This window comes from Cololabis saira, chromosome 7 (assembly GCF_033807715.1).
Source record: "Cololabis saira isolate AMF1-May2022 chromosome 7, fColSai1.1, whole genome shotgun sequence".
Classification (NCBI taxonomy): Eukaryota; Metazoa; Chordata; class Actinopteri; order Beloniformes; family Belonidae; genus Cololabis; species Cololabis saira.
This window is the reverse complement of record NC_084593.1, coordinates 47092011-47111301: the sequence shown is the minus strand read 5'-3', so window position 1 is coordinate 47111301 and position 19291 is coordinate 47092011. Positions and strand designations below refer to the sequence as shown.

General features: G+C 41.3%; 1 protein-coding gene across 1 annotated transcript in view; it reads right to left on the bottom strand.

Annotated features, from left to right (window-relative positions):
• The window catches only part of tmem129 (transmembrane protein 129, E3 ubiquitin protein ligase), a 30828-nt gene extending 11771 nt beyond the window's left edge, over positions 1–19057 (bottom strand). The window contains exons 1-3 of the mRNA XM_061725988.1: positions 18791–19057; positions 17572–17630; positions 10527–10784 (exon numbers count right to left, since the gene is read on the bottom strand). Coding sequence (XP_061581972.1) covers positions 10527–10784; positions 17572–17630; positions 18791–18995 — 522 coding nt within the window. The 5' untranslated portion in view covers positions 18996–19057. The remainder of the gene's footprint in view (positions 1–10526; positions 10785–17571; positions 17631–18790) is intronic.
• Positions 19058–19291: the final 234 nt, after the last annotated feature.

The window sequence follows — 19291 nt, the reverse complement described above, 5'->3', positions numbered from 1 at the left end:
TAATTAATAAAGTTGACTATTTATCAAATTGTATTATCAAAAATGATAATTCTCGTAGGGGCACCACCGCCGGGGCCTTACTTCCGGTGGGATTCGATAACTAACAGCAGAAAATCAGTCTCATTATGATTTGAATTATCCTGCAGAACAGCAAATCTTACAGAATAACAGTGAAGGCGTGATATCCGAACACTAGGCTCTGCTTAAACAAATCAATTTGTGACCAAATCTTGCATGAAATAACACAACCACTCATAAAGAAATCAATCAGAATTTATTTACATACGGGTGTCAAAAGATGATAAACGCAACACCCAAATAAACCTGATGGCAGAAATGGCTTAAGTATCCATAAAACAATTAATTAACTAGAAAAACAACAATCAATAAAATGAAACGTAAACGTTAAATGTATGGAATGAAAAAAAAGAAGAAATCAAGCAATAATAACGAAGATACAGAACATCTACAGTTCAACGGGCTCCTGTGGTCTTTTAAAGATGGACGCGCCCTCTGGGCCACGTGCAATTAGAACGGATGGTGATCCCGGTGTTAAACCGTGATCAACTGCAGAAAACAGCGCTTTAAAACATGAATGACTAGCAGAAAGTAGTGACTACAAATTAATGAAAACAGTCCTTATAATGATGGTGGTGTAATCTCAGCTCTGAACACAGATTTAGCTCTGTAACACTCCCAGTTAAACTCATACACCCAGGTCTCAAAACCTCACGCCTCCTCGGGTCTCCGGGTGCCGATCAGGGGTTCCTGCCGGGTCTTTGGTCGGAGTCCGATCCCAGAGAGTCCTCCCGCCTCTCCCGCTCCTCCTCCTGACTCTGGAATCACGAGAGGACGGGGGTACAGCTGAAGCAGCCGGCGCTCCAGCTCCGGTCCGGAGGCTATCACGTCGTCTCGGGGGCGCGCGGGGCCAGTCTACTTCTTCTGAGTGCTGGTGCCCGTCGGCCTGAGCGCGTGGCCCCGGGACGGGCAGCGGGATGCGTCTCGGTTCTGCGCGGGGCAGGCTGTCCACAGATCCTTTCAGGTGAAGTTTAAGAGCAGAGAGAGAGAAGTTAGGAAAGAGGAACGGGTCTCACCCTGGGCCGGGGCCGAGCTTCGAAGCGGCTTCCCCCCCCCTTCCAGCTCCCAGGGACCGGGGACACGTGAAGCAGGACTCTGGATGAAAAGTTGAGACCGGGAGCTGATGGGGGCGGCTCCGTGCACCGCGGCTTCAACGGGCTGCAGGTCCAACGGAGCGGCCCGATGGGGCCTTACACCTCCCCCCAGCCGGGGGGAGAAAGGGAGATGGGATCTTGGCCCAGAGCCAAACGATCCAGCTCGGATGAGAGGGTGATCGGAAGAGAGGAGAAAAAGGAGCAGCGGCAGGGGTTTTGATCCTACGCGCGCTGCAGTGACGTCATCGGTGCCTCATTGTGATTGGATGCGCGCGCTTTCAGGCGCCGCCCCATCCCGCAAGGCATGCTGGGATTGTGGTTCATGGCACGGTCGCCATTTTATGAGGCACATTAAAGCCAGTTCCAGGCTGGGGGGGTTGCTGGTAGGTTTTGTGTCTGTCCAAAGAGGCCTGGTTTTAGGGCTCCGCTGCTTCCCGACCCCTGCTTAGGTGTCATAAAACCCCAAGGAAGTCTGTTTTCCCTGGCAGAAACCCTGCTGGGTCCTTGTTTTGATCTCCGGCCATGCAGTGGGGTCGTAAACGGACTATCTCGACCCAGGCCGAGATAACCAGGAGTTAGCAGCAGGGGGTCGCAGGACTTCAGGAAGAAGGGGCAAAGTCTGGTTTTACAGGTCCTCAAAATCACAAAATATTCATACATTTATAAGTCCAGATTTCACATGGGCGACGCACAACATTCCCCCCTTCGAATCGAAAACCGGAATGCAGGGTCTGGTTGTCGAATCTAACAACGGTGCACCAGTCCATGTGGTCATAAACTCTGGTTGGGGGCGTGAGCTCGCCTGGTTTCCTCCACTAGGCGAGCCATGCACAAAAATATGAAAAGAAAAACATATTCAAAGCAATAACATCATTCATTTACCTAACACAGTGATATCACTCTTAAAGTGCGGTAGATGAAAGATAAAAGGAGGGGTTAGTTAGGTTTCAGTATGTACACTGTACCTAAAAACAAAAACCAACAATTTAACCACTCTTTGATTAATTGCTAGGCGACAAAAACACACAAATTAACTTACGTCGGCTATGGAAGCCTGGAAATTGTGTGTAGGCGTGAATTTTTTTTTAACGCCCCAAAGTATCCTACCCCCCTTTCAGGTGTGGAGCGGGCTTCCACTTCTGGGTCAGAAAAATTGTGAGGGGGCCGCTGCATACAAGGTAATGCAGCTGTTCAGTGTTCTTTGGCTTAAAAAGGTCAAACGTGGGACCCCCCTCGCTCTGAGGTACGGCGTCTGCGCCTTGGTTGTTAATCGTGATCTGTTCTCCTCTGGTTTACTTTAAGAAAACGTTGAGCTGCTTCTTCAGCGTCAGTAACAGTGAAAACTGGGAAGGGCCGCAGCTCCTTTCGGGTAATTAATTTTTGGCTTACTCACGGTGGTGTCTGACCAGGGGGCTCAGGGGATGAGATGACCGGGCTCACCACTTTTGGGTCCAGCCTAAGAACAGACTTGCCTGTCGGTCGATCTCTATCAGCCGGCATGTCCACCTCTGCTGGTTCTCCGTCCACTGCGATGAGCTCTCTGCCATTAATAACCACACCTCAGCTCACGGTCCAGACCCCAGCGCTTCGCTTGGGATTCTGGCAAGAGATTACACTTATTAACGAAGTCAGCTCACGTTATCACCCAGATTAGAAGAAATTAAACCGATAACAAACCCTGAGAGACTGGGGTATTGGTTATAACCTTAGAAGCAAGAACCAACTGAAAGGAATTAATAAAGTGAATAAAAAGGGAGGAATCTTTAAATAACTTTAAATTAAAGATTCAACTTAAAACACAGTAGAGATTAATCTGAGAAGATTAATAACTCACATGGGGTAATCAGCAACAGTTCAATTAATAGAATTAAAGAAATTAAGTCAACCATTACCTTCAGTTAAGTATGGTTGCAAAAGGGAATTAATCAGAGATTAATAAAATAGTGATCCCTCAATAAAAGTTCAGGTTAATAAAATCAGGAATTTACAGCGAGCCAACCATTAGTTTCCATGGAACCTGGTTGCAAGAGGAAATTACTCAAACAGATTCACAAAAATTGAGTGATAGAAAAAGTTCAGGTTAATAAAATTAACAGAACTTAAAGCAAACCCAACCATTACCTTCAGTGAAGCAAGGTTGCAGAGGAAATCAATCACAAGATTAATAATCGTGTGATGAAAAATAAAAGTTCAAATTAATAAAATTAAAGAACTTAACAAAGCCATCACCCTTTAGTGAGGCGAGGTTGCCATTAGAACAGGGATGTTTTAAAATAACCGTAGGAATCAGATAATGAGGGGGGAAGAAAAATAAAAATATTTTCTTTCCCGATCAAAATTAATGTTCTGTTATTTCATACAAACTGGTCACAAATATAGTTTCGAGAGAGCCTCACGCTGGGGCGCCATTTAATGTTGTGCAACTCATAGGTAGCTTGGCTGTCCAGTTATCAAGGCTAATGATAATTCTATTAAAGAATTATTAATAATTAATAAAGTTGACTATTTATCAAATTGTATTATCAAAAATGATAATTCTCGTAGGGGCACCACCGCCGGGGCCTTACTTCCGGTGGGATTCGATAACTAACAGCAGAAAATCAGTCTCATTATGATTTGAATTATCCTGCAGAACAGCAAATCTTACAGAATAACAGTGAAGGCGTGATATCCGAACACTAGGCTCTGCTTAAACAAATCAATTTGTGACCAAATCTTGCATGAAATAACACAACCACTCATAAAGAAATCAATCAGAATTTATTTACATACGGGTGTCAAAAGATGATAAACGCAACACCCAAATAAACCTGATGGCAGAAATGGCTTAAGTATCCATAAAACAATTAATTAACTAGAAAAACAACAATCAATAAAATGAAACGTAAACGTTAAATGTATGGAATGAAAAAAAAGAAGAAATCAAGCAATAATAACGAAGATACAGAACATCTACAGTTCAACGGGCTCCTGTGGTCTTTTAAAGATGGACGCGCCCTCTGGGCCACGTGCAATTAGAACGGATGGTGATCCCGGTGTTAAACCGTGATCAACTGCAGAAAACAGCGCTTTAAAACATGAATGACTAGCAGAAAGTAGTGACTACAAATTAATGAAAACAGTCCTTATAATGATGGTGGTGTAATCTCAGCTCTGAACACAGATTTAGCTCTGTAACACTCCCAGTTAAACTCATACACCCAGGTCTCAAAACCTCACGCCTCCTCGGGTCTCCGGGTGCCGATCAGGGGTTCCTGCCGGGTCTTTGGTCGGAGTCCGATCCCAGAGAGTCCTCCCGCCTCTCCCGCTCCTCCTCCTGACTCTGGAATCACGAGAGGACGGGGGTACAGCTGAAGCAGCCGGCGCTCCAGCTCCGGTCCGGAGGCTATCACGTCGTCTCGGGGGCGCGCGGGGCCAGTCTACTTCTTCTGAGTGCTGGTGCCCGTCGGCCTGAGCGCGTGGCCCCGGGACGGGCAGCGGGATGCGTCTCGGTTCTGCGCGGGGCAGGCTGTCCACAGATCCTTTCAGGTGAAGTTTAAGAGCAGAGAGAGAGAAGTTAGGAAAGAGGAACGGGTCTCACCCTGGGCCGGGGCCGAGCTTCGAAGCGGCTTCCCCCCCCCTTCCAGCTCCCAGGGACCGGGGACACGTGAAGCAGGACTCTGGATGAAAAGTTGAGACCGGGAGCTGATGGGGGCGGCTCCGTGCACCGCGGCTTCAACGGGCTGCAGGTCCAACGGAGCGGCCCGATGGGGCCTTACACCTCCCCCCAGCCGGGGGGAGAAAGGGAGATGGGATCTTGGCCCAGAGCCAAACGATCCAGCTCGGATGAGAGGGTGATCGGAAGAGAGGAGAAAAAGGAGCAGCGGCAGGGGTTTTGATCCTACGCGCGCTGCAGTGACGTCATCGGTGCCTCATTGTGATTGGATGCGCGCGCTTTCAGGCGCCGCCCCATCCCGCAAGGCATGCTGGGATTGTGGTTCATGGCACGGTCGCCATTTTATGAGGCACATTAAAGCCAGTTCCAGGCTGGGGGGGTTGCTGGTAGGTTTTGTGTCTGTCCAAAGAGGCCTGGTTTTAGGGCTCCGCTGCTTCCCGACCCCTGCTTAGGTGTCATAAAACCCCAAGGAAGTCTGTTTTCCCTGGCAGAAACCCTGCTGGGTCCTTGTTTTGATCTCCGGCCATGCAGTGGGGTCGTAAACGGACTATCTCGACCCAGGCCGAGATAACCAGGAGTTAGCAGCAGGGGGTCGCAGGACTTCAGGAAGAAGGGGCAAAGTCTGGTTTTACAGGTCCTCAAAATCACAAAATATTCATACATTTATAAGTCCAGATTTCACATGGGCGACGCACAACACGAGGCTCCAGCTCCGTTATCTGGAACTGGTTTGGATTTAAAAAGAGACGAGGAGCAAACATCATCTATTATGTGCAGAGTCTGCAAAAACAGAAGGAAATGGTTGTTACATTTTGATATAACGTTTGACTATTACGAAAAAAAATGGCAATAGAATCTAATTTGTGGCATGTTCCAACCACAGGTTAATTTGCACATTTTATTTATATTAGAAGGTCATCACTGATAGGGTTTTATTTTCAGTGAACTTTTATTTATTTGTCCTGTTTCTTTATTTATCAGGTTGTATTTTTTTCTACTTTGTAATTTTATAAGCTAAGAAAACTTGAAGGACATGGTACTTTAGCTGTTTCACTGTTATCCCACTGTTTAACCATACAGTTAGAATAAATGTTGAATCTGTTCTTACATTTCAAACTTGTTTCATTTGAGTCATAACAGTTTTGCAGTACAGGTGTACTAATTTAATTGGTTTTTATTAATTTAATTGGTGTAGTTTAGTAGTATTCAGTATCTTTTAGAGAAGTGATTTGGGGGCTCCAAAGACTGAATGTGGTGATAGATGTATAGTTGAAAAGGTGGAGTTGAATTGGTATTTTTTTTAATCATCATTTTTATCGTTATCGGGATAAATGCCAGAAATGATCGTGATAATTTTTTTTAGTCCATACCGCCCAGCCCTAATTTACAGTCACGTCCATGAGTTAATTCCCACTTTCTTCATCCTGCGTTTTGTGTAAAAAAGAATAATGAAAATCCTCTGCTCATAGAGCAGTAGAGTAGATGTCTCCCATGAGTCAGCGGTTTGGAGATCCGTATTCAGCAGCAGGAGTTCACTGCAAAAACTCACAATCTTAACAAGAATATTTGTCTTATTTCTAGTTAAAATGTCTCATTTTTAGTCAAACAAATCTCATTACACTTAAAACAAGTGTCATTACCAGAAAAATAACTTGTTATTTGACAATTTTCACCTTTCACCCACTTTCAAGTAGATTTTCCACTTAAAATAAGTAGAAAAATCTGCCAGTGGAACAAGATTTCTTTGCTTGTAATAAGAAGATAAATCTTGTTCCACTGGCAGATTTTCCTACTTATTTCAAGTGAAAATTTACTTGAAAAAGGTGAAAATTGTCAAATAATTCTGGTAATGACTCTAGTTTTAAGTCTAATGAGATTGTTTGACTAAAAATGAGACATTTTAACTAGAAATAAGACAAATTTTCTTGGTAAGATTTGGAGTTTTTGCAGTTCTCGGTAGATGTTGATGACCAGCAGCACCTGCTGGTTTGAGGTTAGTTTCCAGAAGTTTCCTCTGAAAATCGTCCCAGCAGCCGTATTTCCTCTGGAATAACTACCTTCCTCTAAACTTTTCATTCCTTTTGATAACGTCATGGTTTTGCTAAAAAAAATAAAAAATCTTAAACCAAAAGAATACCCAAGGACTGAGCTCACATTTAGTTTTTAAGTTCTACAAAGTTCGTCTATGGTCAGATGATTTTTATCAAAGTTTTACTAAATAAAACTTGGGATTAAAAGAGGAAGTAGTGCCTTTCAGATATGACTGGTATAGAGGTGTTGTAACCAGTACTGGAGATGAGGGGGATGGCATCCCCCCCTGAAATAAAAACGGTCCAAATCATCCCCCCTGAAATAAAAACGGTCCAAATCATCCCCCCTGAAATAAAAACAGTCCAAATCATCCCCCCTGAAATAAAAACGGTCCAAATCATCCCTGAAATAAAAACGGTCCAAATACTCCCCCCTGAAATAAAAATTGTCCAAATCATCCCCCCCTGAAATAAAAACGGTCCAAATCATCCCCCCTGAAATAAAAACGGTCCAAATCATCCCCCCTGAAATAAAAACAGTCCAAATCATCCCCCCTGAAATAAAAACGGTCCAAATCATCCCTGAAATAAAAACGGTCCAAATACTCCCCCCTGAAATAAAAATTGTCCAAATCATCCCCCCCTGAAATAAAAACGGTCCAAATCATCCCTGAAATAAAAATGGTCCAAATCATCCCCCCCTGAAATAAAAATGGTCCAAATCATCCCTGAAATAAAAACGGTCCAAATCATCCCCCCCTGAAATAAAAACGGTCCAAATCATCCCCCCCTGAAATAAAAACGGTCCAAATACTCCCCCCTGAAATAAAAACGGTCCAAATCATCCCCCCTGAAATAAAAACGGTCCAAATCATCCCCCCTGTAAAACTGTCATCCCTCCTTTCCATCCCTTATGTCATTTCATCAATGAATGTGGTTTTACTGCTATTTCAACATTTAGAGTCATCACCAGAAAAATAACTTATTTGACAATTTTCACCTGTTTCAGGTAAATTTTCACTTGAAATAAGTAGAAAAATCTGTTTTATGTAACATTCTGGGACAAACTTGGCCCACTGATGCTGGATATGGTGAGAACATCAATAGACAAAGGAGAGTTTTTAAGAGATGTTAACCTTGCAATAATTTCCTTATTGCTAAAAAAGGATAAAGACCCAGTTGACTGCGCCAGTTATAGACCTCTCAGCTTGCTGAACGCTGATCTTAAGATTTATGCAAAAGTGCTTGCCAGACGCATCCAGAATCACATGGTCTCATTAGTCCATTGCGACCAGACAGGGTTTATTAAAACTAGGATGGCTGCTGATAATGTTAGACGCCTCCTACATGTAGTAGATGCCGCAGCGGGTAAGAACACGCCATCTGCAGTTCTCTCATTGGACGCGATGAAAGCTTTTGATAGGCTAGAATGGGCTTTTTTATGGGCTGTGTTGGAAAAAATGGGTTTTGGTGGGGACTTTGTACATATGGTCAAGGTTTTGTACTCTAAGCCTTCGGCTCTAGTTCTCACCGGTCAATTGTCATCTGCCTTGTTTCCTGTTTCCAGGTCCTCCCGGCAGGGTTGCCCCTTGAGCCCGGCACTGTTCGCGCTTTCTCTAGAACCATTAGCCCAGATGATCCGTCAATCTGCTACCATGCAGCCCATTTCAGTTGGCCGTACGTCTCATCATCTAGCGTTATATGCTGATGATGTGCTTGTATTTATGGAGAACCCGGTCCAATCCCTGCAGACTTTGCTCTCAATCTGTAGTGAGTTTGGCGATCTGTCTGGCTTTAAAATCAATTGGAATAAATCTGTCTTATTACCCCTTACCGACACGGCTAAAGCGCTACAATTCCCACCTAATATTACCGTTGTCCAGCAATTTAAGTATCTTGGAGTACACATTTTTCCATCCCTGAATCGCATTGTCTCCCACAACTACTTAGAAATTTGGAACAGAGTCAAATTTGATTTAGATAAATGGTCCGGCCTTTCCAATTCTCTTCAAGCCCGCATTTCCATTGTGAAAATGAATATTCTACCTAGGATTAATTTTGTGTGCTCAATGATTCCCCTTGCGCCCCCTGTCGATTATTGGAAGAAGATTAATTCTAGCATTTCACAATTTATTTGGAATAAAAAGCGGGCCCGCTTAAAACTGGCAACCTTGCAGAGAAATAGAGGAGACGGAGGACTGGCAGTTCCTGATTTTAAGCTGTATTTTTATTCTTTTGTCCTTAGACCTCTTTTTGTGTGGGCTAAAGCTGATATTCAGGTGTCCTGGCGTGAACTGGAGGAAGATATTGTTCGACCACTGACGTTGCAAGGGGCACTTTTCTCCAACATGTCCGACTCACAATGTAAGCTTCGTTTTGGCCCAATAGTCTCCTTTCTTATTCGGACTTGGCACACAGTAGAATCCCTGGCTAAGATATCCTGTAAATGGCACTCGTTCTCTCCGTTATTCCACAATAAGAGTCTTATGATTGGAGGCAGACCCATCACAGCATCTCCTTGGAGTAATAGTAGTATCTGCTATCTAGGTGATATTTTCAACGGTTCAGGTTTACGCTCCTTTCAAGATGTGAGAGACACCTTTGCCGTACCGCCTTCTTCATTCTTTTTTTATTTGCAACTAAGACATGCGCTTAATGCACACAGTATTCCACTTCAGCAAGCCCTATCTATTCACCCCCTTTATAATTTGGTCACTACCCAAAGGGATAATTCCGGCCTGGTTTCCAAATTTTACTTCTACATCTACATCTTACTTATTTAGATGTTGTATTCATGGAGATGTCGACTGCCAGAATCAATGGGGCCAAAGAATCCATCTTGAACAGTTGGCGGGGTGTGGCCAACTCATTAAAGGACTTGTTGGTATGATCACATTTTGATCCCGACCAGTTAACTTATTTTCTTTGTGTATGTGAGGGCGTGGTTATACAGTTTCCCTCTATACTATGCTATATGATATTTGAGTTCGGGGTGGGTGGGGTGGGAGGGGGGAGGGGAGGTGGCACACCTTTTTTGTTGGTCTTGTCTGTTTTGTTTGTTTCTTAGTCTATATTTATGGTTTAAGCTTTTGGTTAATCTGGCGGCTCCTGTGATTTGAGAAATCTTGCAGGCCACAATCTGTGTAAGATAGTTTATGATGGACATCATAGTAAAGCTGAAGGTATGGTTTAGCTCCTGAGTGGAATTTTGGTAATGCCAAGGCTGGTTCTGGCAATCCTGCATGCTCCAGTAAATATGTTTGTTCCGCCATGTGCTGCTGAAGCCAACAATTTTTTTATTTTTTTTTTTTTTTATCTTGCATATGTTTTTGTTTTATGTGGTTATTTTCTTTTTTTTTTCTGTATCTGTGTTGATGGTTATTTCTATTTGACATCTATGTTATGTGAAATATGTGTTGTATCCTGTTAATCTCAGTTATTCAATAAAAAAAATTTGATCACAAAAAAAGAAGGCTGCATTTAACTGCTGCTATGTCATTCCTGCAGTATTTCTGCAGGTGTTTTGGTCACTGCTATTATTTGTAATATATTATATTATTTGTAATCAGCACAAATTATCTGTCCCCGTATGATCAAATCCACCATCCCCCCTGATTTTATTTTACAACTCCAGCACTGGGTATAGAGGTGTTGTCTCCCTGTTCTCACCTTCAACACCCAGCTGTCGGTGACGATGACGTTGGCTCCGGGGACTCCGCTCACAAACTTGTCGATGCGTCTGAACTCGGCGTTGACCCCGGAGGCCACGGCCCCCCAGCTGGACTGAGGGGGGCGGACGTGGGCCTGCAGGGCCCGGCTGATGGGATGGTTGTGCCAACGCCAGCAGAACCAGTAACCCACCAGGATCAGGCTGGCCGCCTGGAGGCCGACGGAGAACAGGAGGAACGTTCTCCAGCCGTCCTGCACCTGCAACAGGGAGCAGAGGACAGATGAGACCTGAGGGCACTCAGCTGTTTCCAGCAGGGACATGAACAGGCTGTTCAGCAGACTCAGGCCCCGTTTACACGGAGCAGAAACGCTGGTGTTTTCATGCGTTTTGGCCGTTCGTTTACACGAAAACCAAGCTCAAAGTCTCCAAAAACCATCATTTCTGAAAACTCCGGCCAAAGTGGAGATTTTTAAAAACTCAGTTTTCACGTTTGCTTGTAAACGGAGGGAAACTGACATTTAGACAGAAACGTCACCACTCTGCAAAAACTCAAAATCTTAACAAGAATATTTGTCTTGTTTCTAGTTAAAATGTTTCATTTTAGTCAAAAAAATCTCATTACGAGAGAGCGGATGCAATCAGTGAGGGTGGACGTGTGTCCGTGAGCTCCCGGTATGCCTCAACAATCACCACTATTTTACTTTTACTAACTCAGCTCCGAAAGGGAAATTAACTTTCCCCATTTATTGGACCTTTTCTCTCTCATCTGAAGGGGTAAAACTCAAAGCTTAAGAACTTTATACAACAATATTATACGAACTATCGGCTGAGATTTCCCTCACGGCGTGATGGCAGCTGATCAGGAACAGCTGACACTGGATTCATTGTTGAGAGCAATTCGGGAAATCAAAATAGATCTTACTTGTCATATAGACAAAAAGACAACAGACATTCAAACCTCATTGTCTAAAATTGAATTGTCAATTTCAACTTTGGCCGAACGGGTTGACGAAATGGAGACCCGAATTAGTGCAAATGAGGATAATTTAACAGACACTTGCTCTCAAATGGAAAAGATGGAAAAGGAGATCGCTTTTCTAAAAGAAAAATCAGACGACCTGGAGAACCGAAACAGAAGATCAAATATAAAGATTATAAACGTGCCGGAGAAATCTGAGGGGAACGACATGGTTGGATATCTGGAGCGCATCATCCCGCACCTGCTGGGGAATGACCGCTTCACCTCCCCGATCACCCTGGAGAGAGCTCACCGCTTGGGAAGACCCTCGGACCGGATCAGACCCATCATCGCTAAATTCCTTAACTACAGGGAAAAGGAGAAGGTGCTCCGTCTATCCAGAGAGAAGGGTGCGGTGTACCTGGACAACAAGCGCATCTCCTTCTATCCAGACTACAGCGTCGAGATCCAGCGCAGGATGATTCAGTTCAAAGATGTCAAGAAAAAACTCCGAGAGAAAAGCATTGCATATACCAGCCGCTACCCCGCTAAGCTGCAGATCAGATTTCAAGGAGAGCGTAAACTTTTTGCGACACCAACTGAAGTTGAAGTTTTCCTTGCTGAAGTGGAAATGGAGTAGTGGGGGATATTGTCCAGAGGAGTGAACACCTGTGGGACTGAAACTGATGGGACTCAACACTGGACATACCGGTAGGCTAATGTTGATCCAGTAATATAATTTAGTAGGCCTAATACAAATTTGAAGTGATTTATAATCCTGCTTTGAAGAAAAATATAACCTACATTGTTATTTAGTTTTCCTGTTTTAGAAGTGATAATTAAGACCAACATAGCCAAATAGGGATCTTCTGTTTTGTAGATTAGTGCTTATTTCATCTATTTTATTTGAAAATAAATAAATTAATAAAATAAAGAATGTTTTGCTTTAAATAGTCCCCTGATGGTGGTTGATTGAATTTGACTTAATAGTAATTGTTGAGGCTACCTAGCCTGTTTAGAAGTGCACAACTACCTGCCACATGGGTGGGTGTTTTTTTGTTTTTTGGGTGTGTTTTTTTTTTTCTTTTCCCTTTTTTTTTTTTTTTTTTTTGTTTTTGTTTTTGTTTTTGTTTTTTTGTTGTTTTTTTTTTTGGGGGGGGGGGGGGTATGCTATATATGGTCCTTATTCTATATCTGTCCCATTAAGTTAGTAATTATAATATTAATGCCCAGAACTTTGAACTATTTTTTATTTTATTATGCTCTAAATAAGGGATCTATGGTTTTCCTTATATATTGTCATGTCATTTGAATATGGCAGGAAGATTGACTTGTATATCAATGAATGTCAGAGGAATTAATTCCCCAATTAAGAGAAAGAAAGTCTTAACATATCTGAAAAAACACTCTGTTGATATTGCTTTTATCCAAGAGACTCATCTCACCAATCTGGAGCATATGAAGCTACGAAGGGACTGGGTAGGCCATGTTTTCTACTCTTCATTTTCTTCACAGTCAAGGGGAGTGGCACTGCTCATTAATAAGAACCTTCAATTTCAGTTGAACTCAACAGAGAAAGATGAGAGTGGTCGATTTGTTCTCATAGATTGTGTTATAAATTTAAATAAGATAACCCTTGTGTGTATATACGGCCCAAACATAGATGACCCGACATTCTTTAATGAATTAACTTTAAGGCTTGCTGCAACTAACGGCCAGTGCATTGTTGGGGGTGACCTAAACCTGGTTTTAAATCCATCAATGGACCGTTCTTCCCCCAAATCATTATCACTGTCCAAAGCAGCCATAGCCCTAAGTCAAGGGATGAGAGAATTGGGACTATGCGATGTTTGGAGATTACACCACCCAAATCAAAAAGATTATTCATTTTATTCTACTGTTCACAATACTTATTCAAGAATAGATATGTTTTTGGCTTCACATAAGACTTTGTCTAGAATTAAAGCTTGCTCCTATCTAGCTGCCACACTCTCTGACCACAATCCCATTAGGATGGAAATGGAATTAGGTCTACCTGAGTCTACCCCACACAAATGGAGATTTAGGAGTTATCTATTGAAAGACCCAGAATTCATTACCTTTATGAATACTCATATTGATGTATTCCTGGAAGCTAACCTGAACTCTTCTACTCACTCTAATATCTGGGAAGCCCTTAAGGCATACATGAGAGGGCAAATCATGTCATATGGGGCACATAAAAGTAAAATAAGGAGAGAAACATTTAAGCAACTAGAAAATGAAATTAGGCTATTAGAACAAGAACATTCGTTAACACAAAACCCTGCTACCCTTAATACTATTACTCAAAAACGGATTCTATATGACAACTTATGTACTAGTAAAGCTGAGGCAGCTATGACTAGAACAAAGTATCACTATTATGAGTTTGGCAATAAAACAAGCAAGTTACTTGCATGGCAGATTAAAAAGGAAGACTCCGAAAAATATATTAAGTGTATTAAAGCAGAGGATGATGGATGTTTAGAAGAACCTAAAGATATTAATTTAGAATTTAAAAGATATTATCAAAAATTGTATAAGTCTGAACTTGATATTGAAAATTCAAAAATAAAACAATTTCTGGATAAAATATCCCTCCCTAAGATTGACACAATTGACAAAGATCTTCTGGATGCTGGAATATCTGAGGAGGAGGTTCTTTGTGCTATTAACTCATTACAGAACAATAAGGCACCTGGACCAGACGGATTCCCAATTGAATATTACAAAACATTTTCAAAAAAACTCCTGGCCCCTCTTACTAATATGATTAAGGAAGCATTAGATAATCAAGTGCTGCCACAGTCACTGGAGGTTGCAACAATAATATTACTGCCTAAACCAGGTAAAGACAAGCAGAATTGTGGCTCCTATAGACCTCTCAGCTTGCTTAATTCAGATTATAAAATTTTATCTAAAATAATTGCTTTAAGACTAGAGAAAGTCATTCCTAAAATAATCCATCCAGATCAAACTGGATTTGTCAAAAACAGACAGGGAGCAGATAATGTGCGCAGATTGTTTCACATAATAGATGCTGCACAGAAACGACAACAGCCAATGTTAATTGTGTCTATGGATGCTGAGAAGGCGTTTGACAGAATAGAACCATATTTTCTTTTGCAGACCCTTAGGACTATGCATTTTGGTGATAGATTTATACAATATATAAAAACACTTTTCAATGCCCCTAAGGCTCAGATTGCAACCAATGGATTTCTGTCAGACGTCTTCTCGCTTTCTAGAGGATGTAGGCAGGGATGTCCCAGCTCACCTGGGTTGTTCGCACTTGCTATTGAACCCTTAGCCATTGCCATTCGCTCCAATCCATCCATTACTGGTATATCATTTGGTGGAGATGAGCACAAATTAGCTCTCTATGCGGATGATCTTTTATTATTTTTAACAAACCCAATTAATTCTCTCTCCCAAATATTTGAGTGCCTTAAGGATTATAGTTTTGTATCTGGTTACAAAATTAATTTTTCAAAAAGTGAGGCTTTCCCAATTAATGTAGCGGACAGTGATACTTGTATTATTTCTGGATCCTTAAAATGTTGCCCCAGTGGTTTTAAATACCTGGGTATTAATATATGTGACTCCCCTAATAAAGTGTATTTAGAAAATTATGTAAAGCTGTTAAATCATACTAAATCAGAACTCCAGAGGTGGATGGATTTACCATTGTCATTAATTGGAAGAGTCAGTACAATCAAAATGAGCGTACTACCTAAATTCATTTATTTATTTCATTGTATTCCTTTCAAAATCCCCATAGATTTTTTCAAACATATTAACAAAGCTATATCTTCATATCTATGGAAAAAGAAAACTTCAAGGGTTAAACTACTTACCCTTCAGGCTCCATATGCTAAAGGTGGATTAAATCTTCCAAATTTTAGACTGTACTACCTAGCATCTCAGGCTCGTCCACTGTGGATTTGGCTGCACTCAAACAACAGTGATTTGAGATGGGTCTCAATAGAGAAAAATGAAATGAAAACTATCCCATTAACGTCTATCCCCTACTTGGGCTCCATGAAGAAACTGGCTAAGATCACAACAAATTCAATTATTTCTAGCACATTTGGCGCATGGCAGGACTCTCACACATTATTGAACTTAAATACATGTTTACTTTTGAATACTCCTCTTATCAACAATCCTAACATTTCAAGTCATATTGCTGACAGAACTCTACAAAGTTGGACTGAGAAAGGTATCAAAACAATTGATGATTTATATATTAATGATTTATTTGCCAGTTTTTCTCAACTATCTGAATTATTTGACTTATCAACACATAATTTGTTTAAGTATTTTCAAATAAGAGACTGGATCAAAAATCAATCGCTTGACACATTCCCCAATAAACCTGTAACATCTCCATTGGAAAAACAATTGCTTGATAACAAAATCACATCTATAAAAGGAATAACATCTGTAATCTATAATATTCTTATCAATAACCTACCACTATATCACAGACCTCCAATGAAACTAAAATGGGAAGCAGACCTGGAATGTTCATATGAGGACAAGGATTGGTATACTCTTTTAGAAAAAACACACACTATGCTAATATCCACCAAACACAGACAAATTCAATTCAATATTTTACATCAAATTTACTACACTCCCTACAAATTAAATAAATTTAATAGTGCGGTCTCTGCCATGTGCCAAAGATGCAAAATAAATACTGGAAATCTGCTCCATATGCTCTGGAACTGTCCTGTTATAGATGCTTTCTGGAAATACGTCATCAAAACAATCTCTGACATTTTAAAATCCCATATTCTTGATCCTAAAGTTTGGATACTGGGAGATATTAGTTCATTAAAAATAACCTATCATAAAAAGTATTTCATTCTGCTCGCAGGCACCGCAGCAAAAAATTGTATTTTAAAAAACTGGAAATCGGAAAACCCCCCAGGACCCAAACAGTGGATCAATGAACTTGGATCATATAGTACTCCAGAAAAAATACTGTATTCCGTTAGAAAAAAAACTAGAGACTTTGACCTTATTTGGGGACCTTTTTTGGATTTTTTGCTTTTAATGGACTAATGATCTGAATCATCTACTATGTTAATGAATTTGTTTTCACAGGACTTGATTATTTAATTTATTATTCATTTCTGTTCTAGTATTGATAGACACATGTTAAATAATTTTGAATGATGTAATTTATTGACCATATGAGGGAGGGAAGGGGAGAGGGGTGTGTTGTTGTTTTTTATTTTTATTTTTATTTACATTTTTTATTTTTTTTTTATTTTTTATTTTTTTTATTATTATTATACTTTATTTATTTTGGTTTAATTAATGTTGTGAGAAGTAAAAAAAAAAAAAAAGGGGGAGAAATATTGATAATTATATTGTTATTGTAAATATTTCTTCTTTTTTTATGCCCTCAATAAAGATATCTATACAAAAAAAAAAAAATCTCATTACACTTAAAACAAGACTCATCACTGGAAAAAAGTGAAAATTTACTTGAAACAGGTGAAAATTGTCAAATAACAAGTTTATCTGGTGATGAGTGTGATGAGATTTTTTGACTAAAAATGAGACATTTTAACTAGAAATAAGACAAAAGATTTTGAGTTTTTGCAGTGCAGCGTCATGAGTGACACCTGTGTTTACAATTAGTTTATAACCGTCAATATTGTCTTGTATTTTACTTGTTTTATATTCTAAAGTCACACTTAAAAGTAACTCCACTTCTCTGTCACTCCAAACCAAAGACTCTGGTTCATCTTGGAAGTAACTGGAAGTTACTTGTGTCATTTGTTGATGTTTTTTTCCAGGATTCTGATTGGCTAGCATGACTTTATCTTCTCGTTACACTGCCCCCTGTAGGTTTGGCTGCTCATAGCACCTTAACAGATATTTATGCAGGTTCCTGGAAATGAAGGGATTTTTCAAAACGTAGAGGGGGAAATATCCGTTTTTGTAAATACCATGGAAACGTGGCTTGAACAGAGGACTGTCCGGGTTCTAAACACAAGCACGTTCAGGTTCTAAACACCGGTTGGTTCTGCAGACAGTGGACTTACCTGGTGAACATAAGCCAGGTTCTTCTCTGGAGTAGCGATGCACATTCCCAGGTAGTATCCTGCAGAGAGAGAGCAACAACATGACGACCCCAGAGAAAAAACCCTGCTCTGTAGCCTCGCCAGCCCCGCCCGCCCGTTTCCATGCATCAACGACCCTTTTAAAACCTGAATATTAGCAATAACCTGGTTTTGCACGGCCACGTAAACACCAATAACCCCTTTGAATAACCAGAATTTGCTCATATTCAGGTTTTTAAAAACCCCAATATGAGCCCTGGGTTACTCCTTTTAAAACCTGAATATTCAGTCATGTAAACACCAAACGGAATATCCCCATCAAACGGAACAGGAATTTGTTTTCTGCTCATTCTCTGTTCACAAGGAATCCTGGTCTTTTGAGTCCAGGAAGTTCTTCTAAACACGGAGAAACCAAGACCAGGAGGAGACTAATCACTTCATAAATGTAATGAAGGATATGAACATTTCTGCATTTGTAGACGGTAGAAAGTACCGGGATAGAAGATTTACAAGAAGGTGAGAGAAAAGTTGCACAAAGCAGCATTTGTTTTGAATTTGGATCCAGGAAGAAGAAGCAGAAATGACGGTAATTGTGTCATGATGTTCTCCGTGCGTCGCTGGTTTGATCCAGATATCCTGAATGATTCATTACCATGTAAACAGAATATTCCCAATGTTTCAGTAACCAGAATATTAGCAATAACCCCAATTTTAACTGCATGTAAACGTACTCACTGTAAATAATAATGTTCTTAATGACCTGTCTGGCTAAATAAAGGCCAATGACTGAATGAATATCAAATAAAGCGATAGAATGTTTTTTTTCTTCTCTTTATCGTATAATGTTCACAAAGTGTAATGCAATTAATGTCATGGGTAGTTTTATTTTGAAGGATCAAATACTCAACATCCCATATTATCCATTTTAAATCAATATTTCAGGGCTAGCATAATTTGATAGTCCAGCAACATCCTATCAAATAATGCTCCCGTCACTTAATGCATTCAGGGCACGGGACGCTAATGATCCCTGCTGGCCCGTTAAGGCTGATTTATGGTTCCGCGTTGTACGGTGCGCGTCGCCGCGTACCCTACGCTGTACTCTACGGCGTCGATTTAACGCAGACCCATAAATCAATTAAAGACCCCCCTGGGCGAGGGGTTGGGTCTGCGCGCGCATCCCCATGACGTCAGCGCTAACCTAGCGGCAGCGCGGCGTGCACGAGCACCGTGACGCTGGTCCTCTTCACGTGGTACTGCACGAAGGCCGCGTGCTCACTGCCCAGCCAGCCCGAGAAGACGCGCTGCACCGTGATCCCCGCGGCGCGGAACTCCGTGGGAGTGAACACGAAGCACAGCGAGAACACCACGTAGGCTAGAGTGAAGGAGACGTCCGCCCCGTCCATGCTGGAGCTGCTGGAGCTGCTGCTCCCGGAGCTGCTGCTGCTGCAGCTGGGCGTAGACGTGTACACGTAGACACCTCGTACACTGACGCTGACGTTCAGCGCAGCCGCCATCTTGGATGGGATACAGGACGCTGTCACACATTAAAAAATACGTACTTTTATGCTGAAAGACTTTGTATTATGCTCTTTAACAAAGACATGGCATATTGATAAATTAATTAATTCATTTTATATTTTAATAAAGAAACAAGTTTGATTGTTCATTTGAATTTATTTGAAGGGGAGAGGGATGTGTT